Below are 11,681 nucleotides of genomic sequence, written 5' to 3'. Positions count from 1 at the left end.
AAGAATAGAGCATCAAGTTCTTATCTGGATATTTTGACTACATATTCTTTTTCAATTGGTTGGTATGGAAGGCAAAATCACTACACATTTTTGTAATATGTGCTGTAAGTGGAGAATCATGGATCCCGTTAACCATTATTTAATAATTTTTTGTGTTTTAAATGATCTTTGTTATCTTTTAGTATTTGTTATATATTTTCCACTTAAAATTTACGATATTATAGATAGAATACATTTTATAGTGGTACATTATAAATATTTTACATTTTATTAGTTTTTAAATTATGTTTTCCATGCCTCACTTCTCTTGCTCCATTTTGCTGAGACAAGAACTTTTATGATCAAAGTGTTGCTCCCAGGTGCTTTAAAGAATTTCCTCAGTATTTGTTCTGTTAGGAATTCCTATACTCCAGAAAAATCTCTCCTTACTCTTTCCAGTAGTGATGTTAATATGGGTGGCTTACTGTACAAGAAATACATTTTAGTACAATCTTAGACAACATTTCTAGCTTTTAAAATAGATTCTAATCTCTTAATAAATCTAGATTGTGGAACTATAACTATTGTTAACCTAGTAATAGCAATGCTTAGAATTAAAAGATGCTCTTTAAAGTTCCTACAGATAAGGAAGACTACATTGTGCCAGATGGGAGTATTTGTTATTAACCTGTTTAATTATGAGTAGACTTCCAGTCAAATCACGTGATTGTGGCGTCCAGACCTTATTTTCTATAGATAGATAGAAATCAATCCAGTTTTCACATTCATTTCTTTTTTTTTGAGTCTTCACAACCTAGATCTTCTTGGGGTAGAGTTTGTTCAGAAGAAGATAGAAATCAATCCAGTTTTCACATTCATTTCCTTTTTTTTGAGTCTTCACAACCTAGATCTTCTTGGGGTAGAGTTTGTTCAGAAGACTTAAGAAAGGAACCATTTAGTCTTGCTGATCCTGCTCAGATCCTTTAGATCAGTAACAATGCTGAGGTCATTGGACTGATTGTGGCTCAGAGTATAGATCAAGGGCGTGGAATCCAAGGACTTGATACTGTTAGATTTAGAAGAATTGAGTTCACTTCTCTCCAAACTCTTAGAACCCTCTATCACTCGATATACTCATCTATAAACTGAGGTAAATTTATGACACCAGGAACATGGGATTACTGTGAGAAATTTAATGGAGAAGCATAGTGGTTTTGAATCTAGGATATCTAGATTCAAACAGTGGTCCCACAACTTCCTAGCTGCATGATTTTGAGCAATCTACATGATGTCTCTGTGCCACAGATGATTCATTTGTAAAATAGAAATAATAGTACACTTCATAGGGTTTGGGGGGGCTTCCCTGGTGCCTCTTTCAGTATGCAGGAGATGCTGGTACAATTCCTGGGTCTGGAAGGTCCCCTGAAGAAGTGCATGGCAACCCACTCCAGTATTCTTGCCTGGAGAATTTCATGGGCAGAGGAGCCTGGCATGCTGCAGTCCATGGGATTACAAATAGTTGGACATGACTGAACCAACTGAGTTCCCAAAGGATTTCTATGAGAAGTCAGCCAGTTAACATCCCAAGGTACTTAGAATAGGGTCTAGCACATTGGAAGTACAAATTTTGTTTGCCAAAGAAATGAAAGAAAAAGTCCTAGAAGCCCAAGGGTGTTAATACATAATAGTGATAATTATTAATATTATTTTTACAAATTTAAAGTGTCTCCCAGTTGGTTTACAAGTGTATAAAATTGAGAGTTAGAAGTAATACATTTTCAGTACAGCTATTGTGGAAAACAGTATGGAGGTTCCTCGGAAAACTAAATATAGAGTTGGTATATGATCCAGCAATCCCCCTCCTGGGCATATATCCAGACAAAGCTATAATTAAAAAAGGTAATGCATCCCTATGTTCACAATAGCACTATTTATAATAGCCAAGGCATGAAAACAACCTAAGTGTCCATTGACGCATGAATAGATAAAGATGTTGTATATATATACATATACACCAAAAAAATGTCAATTAAAAGATGCTTACTCCTTGGAAGGAAGTTATAACCAACCTAGACAGCATATTAAAAAGCAGAGACATTACTTTGTCATAGAGGTGCGTCTAGTCAAGGCTATGGTTTTTCCAGTGGTCATGTATGGATGTGAGAGTTGGACTGTGAAGAAAACTGAGCACCAAAGAATTGATGCTTTTGAACTGTGGTGTTGGAGAAGACTCTTGAGAGTCCCCTGGACTGCAAGGAGATCCAACCAGTCCATCCTAAAGGAGATCAGTCCTGGGTGTTCATTGGAAGGACTGATGTTGAAGCTGTAACTCCAATACTTTGGCCACCTGATGCAAAAAGCTGACTCATTTGAGAAGACCCTGATGCTGGGAAAGATTGAGGGCAGGAGGAGAAGGGGATGACAGAGGATAAGATGGTTGGATGGCATCACCAACTCAATGGACATGAGTTTGGCTAAACTTCGGGAGGTGGTGATGGACAGGGAGGCCTGGCGTGCTACCGTTCATGGGGTTGCAAAGAGTCAGACACGACTGAGCAAATGAACTGAGCTGAATATCAATTATATGTGAAATCTAAAATATGACACAAATGAATACATCTGTGAAGCAGAAACAGACTCTAAGACATCGAGGACAGACTTGTGGTTTCCAAGGGGAAAAGGGAGCAGAGGAGGGAAGGATTGGGAGTTTGGGATTGGCAGATTGAAAATAGTATATATAGAAAGGATAAACAATAAAGTCCTGCTGTATAGCATAGGAACTATTAATATATATAATATCTTGTGATAAACCATAATGGGAAAAGAATATAGAAAAGAATATATACATGAGTCACTCTGCTGTACATCAGAAATCACCGCAACATTGTAAATCAACTATACTTCAATAAAATTTTTAAAGTATTATGATTTCAATTTAAGCAATTGGTGTGATACTGCTAAACATAAATTTATAGGTCACCTGAAATGTTAAAGATTAGATCCTAAGAATATATTCTGACACTTGCCTTTCTCAGGGCCTCCTTTACATCTCTGTTCCTCAGACTGTAGATGAGGGGGTTCAACATGGGGATCACCACTGTGTAGAACACAGACACCACTCTGTTCTGGTCAGTTGAGTAACTGGATTTGGGCATCACATAGATGAAGGTAATCGTTCCATAGTAGAGAGTGACTGCGGTGAGGTGAGAGGTGCAGGTGGAGAAGGCCTTGTGTCTCCCTTCAGTAGAGTGCATCTTCAGGATGGTGTTGAGGATGCAGATGTAAGAGAGAGTTATGACAGACACCGTGACCACAATGATGGAGCCAGAAGAGATGGAAGGAATAATTTCAATAGTGGAGACATCTGAGCAAGAAAGTTTCAACAGAGGGGAGAAATCACAGAAAAAGTGGTCTACCTGCGTAGGCCCACAGAAAGACAGAGTCAGTAAGCAACTAGCAAATGTGCAAGCATTGACACACCCACCCAGGTAGGATACCCCAACCAAGAGGACACAGACTCTGGGGGACATGTGTGTGGAGTAGAGCAGGGGCAAGCAGATGGCCACATAGCGGTCATAGGCCATGGCAGCCAGCAGGAAGCACTCAGCTGTCCCAAATGTGACCACAGAACAGAGCTGGGCTTCACAGCCAGCAACAAGGAGGGCCAGTCTATGTCTGAGGAATCCTGTAAGCATTATAGGTGTGACTGATGTGGAATACCCAATGTCTACAAAAGCCAAATGACTGAGGAAGAGGTACATGGGGGTGTGAAGATGGGAAAAACTTCTTATTAAAGTGATTATGCTGATATTGCCTATTAAGGTGACAACATAAATGCCTAGAAATACCACAAAGAAGACAACACAAAGTGTAGGATCCTCTGTTAACCCCAAAAGGATGAACTCTGTCACACTGGTGTGGTTTCCAACCTCCATGTCCTCTGGGAATTGTTCCTGTTGAAGGAAATATGAATATTCATTTGTTTTATGCTTTCATTCTACACATTTTCAGTTTTCTTTGGCTGGTCCTAGAGTTCTTTGGTTATTCCTCAGAGCCGCTCATACTGATTATTTCCTCTTCCTAGTCTGTAAATATGGTGCTGTAGATGATTTTTTGATTATTTCTAAATCTACAGTTTAGCCCCCCACTTTATTCATTTTTATTCTTCCACGGCTAGTGTCCCTACTTTAGCTGAAATCCTGTTCATTTTTCCTTTATATTCATCTGTTTACCTCCTTGTCTTCATTGTTGTGTTCTTATAATTCACAATGTATCTGCCAAAGGAATCTCTTCCTGAAATTAAGAGCAAGTTTTGCCAAAGGGATTCTTTTAAGAATGCCATGATTTTTTCAGGCTTTAGGAGGAAACCTAACCTCTCTAGCACAGGAAAGTGTACACTTTCTGATATAGCCCCTGCATATGACTCTCTGCTTGTCCCTCTGGATATTTCCATCCAACACTTGCACTAATCCAACCTTCCTGAACTCTTTAGAATCCCCTCAGTGAACTCTACCCTCTCTGGCCTTTAATCCTTGTTCTCCCACTTGGATGGCCTCAAACCTCCCACTGTCATACCCGGGGTGACTTCTACTCATCCTTGAGACTGATTTATCTCCAAAGCCACCTCTGCTTTCTAAGAATTAATCAGAAAACTTGCCTTTGTGTCGATATCACACTTTGAAGATGTCTAGATTGACATTGTTTATAATAGAGTTATGGGTTTTTTGGTTGTTGTTTTTGTGTTTACGTTTCACTACCCCCAATTAATGTACATTCTCCTTAACAGTGGTGTGTTTTATCCCTGTGTCACAAATGAGTAGTGCTTGGGTGCAAAATGTGCTGAAGAAAAACTTGTTAAATGAATTCTTGCATGATTTATACAATATAATGATTTTACTGTGGGGAACCAGAGATGAATAAAATTTAGGTTCCCTGTTGAGAGAAACCAAGTCTTGTAGAAAAGAAAGAGATTAAATAGGTATTAGTGTATAGAACGTCTGTTAGTGTGGCATAAGTAGAATAATTGCTTATGTTGTTTCTAAATGAAAATTGAATAATTATGTTGGGGGAAAACACTTGGAAATTAAAAAAAAATTCCTCTCGAATCCGGCTACTATCATACAACTTAACTATTACAAATTTGGTAATTATGGATGTGAGAGTTGGATTAGAAAGAAAGCTGAGTGCTGAAGAATTGATGCTTTTGAGCTGTGGTGTTGGAGAAGACTCTTGAGAGTCCCTTGGACTGCAAGGAGATCCAACCAGTCCATCCTAAAGAAAATCAGTCCTGAATATTTATTGGAAGGACTGATGCTGAAACTGAAACTCCAAAACTTTGACTACCTGATTCGAAAAACTGACTCATTTGAAAAGACCCTGATGCTGGGGGAAATTGAAGGCAGGAGAAGGGGACGACAGAGGATGAGATGGTTGGATGGCATCACTGAGTCAATGGACATGAGATTGAGTAAACTCCGGGAGTTGGCAATGGATTGGGAGGCCTGGCATGCTGCAGTCCATGGGGTTGCAAAGAGTCGGACATGACTGAGCAACTGAACTGAATTATTTCCAGGAATTTTTTCCCTTTGTTATATTTTAATATAACTATTATAACATTGCAGATGGAAGTTTGTTTTCATTATTTTTCTTTGCATTTCATATTTCATATTCTTTGCATTTCAACTTTTTGTTTGTTGTTGTTGTTTAGTTGCTAAGTCATGTTTGACTCTTTTGCTACGCCATGGACTGTAGCCCACAGGCTCCTCTCTCCATGGGATTTCCCAGGCTGGGAAACCAATGTCTCTTACATTGACTGGTGGGTTCTTTACCACTGAGCAGACAGGGAAGCCCATAAAAAGTTTATCACATTATATTTCCTCACATAGTGTTTGATAGCTTCATAATAATGAGTCACTAACCCCTGGTGGCTCAGACAATGAAGAATCTGCCTACAGTGTAGGAGACCCACGTTCGATCCCTGGGTTGGGAAAATCCCCTGGAGAAGAAAATGGCAACTCACTCCAGTATTCTTGCCTGGAGAATCCCATGTACAGAGGAGTTTGGTGGGCTACAGTCCATGTGGTCACAAAGAGTCAGACACAACTGAGTGACTAACACTTCCACTTCCAGCCCTTCATTTATTTTTTTTTTGTTTTTTTTAATATTATTATATTAGTTGGAGGCCAATCACTTCACAACATTTCAGTGGGTTTTGTCATACATTGACATGAATCAGCCATATAGTTACACGTATTCCCCATCCCGATCCCCCCTCCCACCTCCCTCTCCACCCGACTCCTCAGGGTCCTCCCAGTGCACCAGGCCCGAGCACTTGACTCATGCATCCCACCTGGGCTGGTGGTCTGTTTCACCATAGATAATATACATGCTGTTCTTTCAAAACATCCCACCCTCACGTTCTCCCCCAGAGTTCAAAAGTCTGTTCTGTACTTCTGTGTCTCTTTTTCTGTTTTGCATATAGGATTATCGTTACCATCTTTCTAAATTCCATATATATGCGTTAGTATGCTGTAATGTTCTTTATCTTTCTGGCTTACTTCACTCTGTATAATAGGCTCCAGTTTCATCCATCTCATTAGAACTGATTCAAATGAATTCTTTTTAACGGCTGAGTAATATTCCATGGTGTATATGTACCACAGCTTCCTTATCCATTCATCTGCTGATGGGCATCTGGGTTGCTTCCATGTCCTGGCTATTATAAACAGTGCTGCGATGAACATTGTGGTGCACGTGTCTCTTTCAGATCTGGATTCCTCGGTGTGTATGCCCAGAAGTGGTATTGCTGGGTCATATGGCAGTTCTATTTCCAGTTTTTTAAGAAATCTCCACACTGTTTTCCATAGTGGCTGTACTAGTTTGCATTCCCACCAACAGTGTAAGAGGGCTCCCTTTTCTCCACACCCTCTCCAGCATTTATTCCAGCCCTTCATTTAATCACCCACTACTTTTGGACACATAAGTGTTCTCAATTTTTAACTATTGTAATCCCATATTTTGGATAAAGTAATAGCGAGGCTAAGTATTATAAAATATGACACATTCCTATATATTTAAGGCATAATTCAAAAGTATATTCTGTGTTCTACATTGAGTATCCCCAGGATTTACAGTAATGAAAATACTAAATCAACATGCTAAACTATCTTCATTGTTTTGTTTACTTCTTGACTGTAGTTTCACTAAAGAGCTTAGTACTGTCTCCGTGTTTTGTCATTGTGTTGTGACAAAGGCAAAGTTTTTCTGTTTTGAGACAGTCCTGAGAAAGTAGAATTAATGATGAATTATTAGGAGAATAAACAAATTACTACAGTCCAATGTAACATTTTGGGCCATGTTAAAGATTCAGTGAAAATACTAAAAGAACGTTATACTTATTAGAACGAGAAGCATAGAAATAATTTTAAATTGTTTCTTCAAGTATTATAAAGTGAAATAAGTTAATCTGAGATTCACTCTAGAGATTTGAAAATTTCACTTATGCACACCTTTCTTTCCATTAATTTCAGCTAAATCTCAATTCTTGTAGTTAAATTCTGAAGATCTACAAATTCTTTTTACCTGCATTTTCTTTTAATTTTTCACAATAGTTAAAAGAATTTTACCTACTATTCAACTTTAACAATCATCAAAATCCATACTGATTTATTTTAATTATGAGGCATCTATTAATAGTATTGACATATTTGGGACTTCTGCGGTGGCTCACTGGTAAAGAATCCACCTGCCAATGCAGGAGATTCGGGAGACACAGGTTTGATCCCTGAGTCAGGAAGATCACCTGGAGAAGGAAATGGCAACCCACTCCAGTATTCTTGCCTGGGAATCTCATTGACAGAGGAGCATGGTGGGCAACAGTCCATGGTGCTGCAGAGTCAAACACGACTGAGCATGCATACAGGCACACATTGATGTATTTGTAATCATGTTATATATTACATTTTGTAATTTGCATTTTCATTTAGTTTTATCAATCAAGTATGTCCCAATTTCCTGAGTAATTTTCATAACTGAGATGTTGGATAGAATATATGTTCAGCTCCTAAGTGTGGTATTCATGGAGCTTCATATTCTGTCTCTAATTTCTTTTCAAAACATATCTCCTTATATGCTTCCTTTCAGTTTGTGCTTTAGAGTCATATAAAATTAATGTTTTCTATTCAGCGTTATTGGTTCTAATTTTTGTAAAGAGACAATATTCTGCTAACAACATTATTTCAATTCTTAAAGTGTGAAACATTTAGCAAAAATAATAGATATCAATACAAATGTCTTCAAAATTCTTTAAAATTTCTTGCTTTAGAAAAGTATTTAGTATTTCCAATGGTGGGTCTTACTTCTTTGACAGAACATACTGTGAGGTATAATGAATATTGAGAACGTACAGCTCATTAAAGAATGTCTTCTGATTGATCTTTATTAAATATGTTTAAATTAGCATAGTGACAGGCAAACTTTTTGCCAGGGGTATAAGCTCTATCACAAAAAATCTGTTTTTAGTTTTATCACTCGATCTTCTATGAGTTTAATGGCACAAAACATTTCCTTTAAGTATCAAAATACTGAAATATTTGAATACAGTCGGAAAACCTCCACTACCTTCATTTCCCAAAATTGCCATTCATAGAATCTCTGCCTCCATTCCTCTTGTCGCACACTTTTCAGATCCTTCATTGTTCTACTCTCAGCCTCTAACTGTACTCTCCTCTGAGGACTGAGCCAAGCACTGAGCACGTGTGCTCTTTGCCTTCTGATTCAAGCAGAGTTCCAGGAAACCAACTCTGCATTCACTGAGCACACGGTGTGAGCTTCAGTCTGTGCTAGTCATGGATACTGTGGTAGTCATGGATACTGGAGATGAGAAACTCAGATCCTTCCAGTGTCCAACTGTTGTCACTTCCACATGACACTTGAATCTCTCTCTGTTTTTGTTTTTGTTTTTTGTAAAATGGGAATGATTGTCCCCATAAAGCAACTTTGTTGTGAGATGAAAAGAAATATCTACCTGCAAAATCTTTAAAGGTGTTTGGCCATACATTAGAGCTAAGTAACTATTTTCATTGAGTTAAAATAAAGAGTGAATAGATTTTCAATTATTTAAATTTTTTTATGAGAAGTATAAATTTTCTTTCAACACATGTCAGACGTTTTTTCACAAATCCAAAAGAAGTCAGGAAGCATGGTATCTGATGCCTTTTTAGTTCTGGACCATGTCATTCGTAGTTATATGCATAATCTAACAGCTGATACTTGCCCTTTCCTTCCTCTCCACTGACTACCTATGCGTCTTTCTAGAGCTCTGTGGCATCCCATTTATGCTTCCCTATCTGGCTCAGGGATTCTGACTCTTCCCAGTAGTTTCCCTCAATGAATGGGTTACATTTGATAATGATCAGGGGGGATAGGGCTAAGAGCCTCATAAACCTGAATATCAAGTCGTTTCTTTCTTTCTTCCTTCTCATAGCTGCAGTTACACAAGCTTAGCCATGGCTTTGTGTGAAAACCCTCCACACTGCACCCTGGGTTCTCATGGGAAGTCTGCTTTGGGTGTCCAGAATGACCATTCTGCAGTGCAAATATTTTTGTTTTCTCTAAAAATTTTTTTTAGAATTGGAGGATAGCTGTTTTACAATGTTGTGTTTCTGCCATACAACAGCATGAATCAACGATAAGTATACATATGTCCCCTCCCTCTTGAACATCGCTCCCATTCCCCACTGCATTCCACTCCTCTAGGTTGTCACAGAGCACTGAGCTGAGCTCCCTGGGCTATGCAACATCTTTCCACCAGCTTTCTGTTTTACATATGGTAGTGTACATGTTTCAGTGCTACTCTCTCGATCTGTCCCACCCTCTTCTACCCTCAGCTGTGTCCACAAGTCTCTTCTCTATGTCTGTGTCTCTATTCCCTGCAGTGCAAATCTTGCTGAGGCCACAGTTTCCACAGAGGCCACAAAACAAAGTCGTTGAGTTTCTTTTAATTTCTCATAGAACAAGTGAAAATTTAAATTATTTAAATAAAATCCACGATTACTGCACTCACCTTTTAGAACCAGAATTGCTGATGCTGAATTCCAAAGAGAACTTTATGAAGCAGATGTTTTCCATGTACTTGTATAGTAGTTGTGCACTGAATATCTGACAATGTTAACCACTGAATGCTCCCCTCCATTAAGGAATATAGTTACTTACATACATTCTGTGAGGATGAGTGTCTTTTTTGTGTGTTGGAAGAGAAAGGAAGGCTCTAATAGAATCCCCTAGGGCTGTTGTTGCTTGTCCCTTTGAGATAAATCCCTGGGATTGTTCTCCAGAAATGACTCATGGAGCCAGGTATCTCATTAAAGTGGCATAAGTGGAAGGTCCAGTTCCTAACAAAAGGTATATCTCTGAGGATCCAGATGGAAGCTTTGTTCAGAAACTTGGAGAAAAAAACCAGGTTCGAAACAGAAATTTGGTGGGAGATGGAGACTAGAGTCAATGCTATCAGGGTTCTAATTTCCTCTCTGTAGGCAAAAAAATTTCTTTAGTTGAGAACATCAGGTAGTGGGAAAAGTCCTGGAGTAATATGAGTAAGTAAGAAGAAAGTAAGTAGAACAGAGTACAGTCCACTATTACTCAAAGTGTATTTATAGTCCTTGGGCTGGTGCTGGTTGGCAAACTACTTATTGTCAGTCCAGGACCCAATAAGAACAGGAGTTGTGGGGAACCATTTATATTCTTTATAGAAGTGTTAGAAAGTAATTTTAAGGGTGGTGGCTTCAGTAATTTTTAAATATGAGTTTATACTTTTGTATTTTAGTTTTTATTTTTTTTCAATAGTCCTCATTTTACTGTTTTCCTAAAAAGTACTGACCCATGGACACTTGGTAAAAATTGATCCTTTATTTAAATAGCTTGAGAAATACTAGGTGTGGCTTTTATATCTGGGAATCCTGGGCTTCCTTGGTGCCTCAGATGATAAAGAATCCGTCTGCAATGCAGGAGACCTGGGTTTGATCCCTGGGTTGGGAAGATCCCCTGGAGGAGTGTATGGCAACCCTCTGCATTATTATTGCCTGGAGAATCCCCATGGACAGAGGAGCCTGGTGGGCTATAGTCCATGGGGTCACAAAGTGTCCAACATGACTGAGCAAATGAGGGTATATGCACACAGTCCTGGGTTCAGTGTGAGGTGTGTGAATTCTTTAAAATTGTTTTACTTCTTTGAGACTCAATTTTATGATTTGTAAAATGGAGTTAATAATTCATATTTTATAGTCTATTCATGAGATTTCAAAGGGGTAGCATGGAATTATCTGGAAAAGTTACCTAAAGTTATTGATGTGTCTCAAATATGCAACAAATGGAACCAAGTGCCTAAAAGTGTCGACTGTGATAGGTCACACTCACCAGATTTAGGAGAAGCCCTGTTACATTTAGCAAATTGTTCTATTTTATCCTCAATCCCAACTACTTCTTCCTTTGAGAGTCATGACATTCCAGCTATGGGACCTCCTATCTGTCATTGATCTCCCTGATGTTCCTCATCCCCTGAAGACTTTAGCACCTGCATGATAATTTTCTTTTCCATCTCTATCTTTGCCATGAGCAAAGGCAACTTCTAGCCATTTGAATATCTCAACTGACAACTTGACTTCAAATTTCTTTTACTTTCTTGATTTCAATTACTTTTATTTATC

At 38.5% G+C, this 11,681-nt stretch overlaps 1 protein-coding gene across 1 annotated transcript; it reads right to left on the bottom strand.

The window, feature by feature from the left end:
• Nucleotides 1-2,981: 2,981 nt before the first annotated feature.
• On the bottom strand, nucleotides 2,982-3,914 carry LOC136174691 (olfactory receptor 5P1-like). The gene has a single exon (XM_065944874.1). It carries the CDS (start codon nucleotides 3,912-3,914, stop codon nucleotides 2,982-2,984), a length of 933 nt encoding a protein of 310 aa, XP_065800946.1.
• Between the last annotated feature and the right edge of the window lie 7,767 nt (nucleotides 3,915-11,681).

The sequence above is a fragment of the Muntiacus reevesi genome, chromosome 9 (assembly GCF_963930625.1).
Source record: "Muntiacus reevesi chromosome 9, mMunRee1.1, whole genome shotgun sequence".
NCBI lineage: Eukaryota > Metazoa > Chordata > Mammalia > Artiodactyla > Cervidae > Muntiacus > Muntiacus reevesi.
This window is presented reverse-complemented; position numbering and strand designations above follow the sequence as displayed.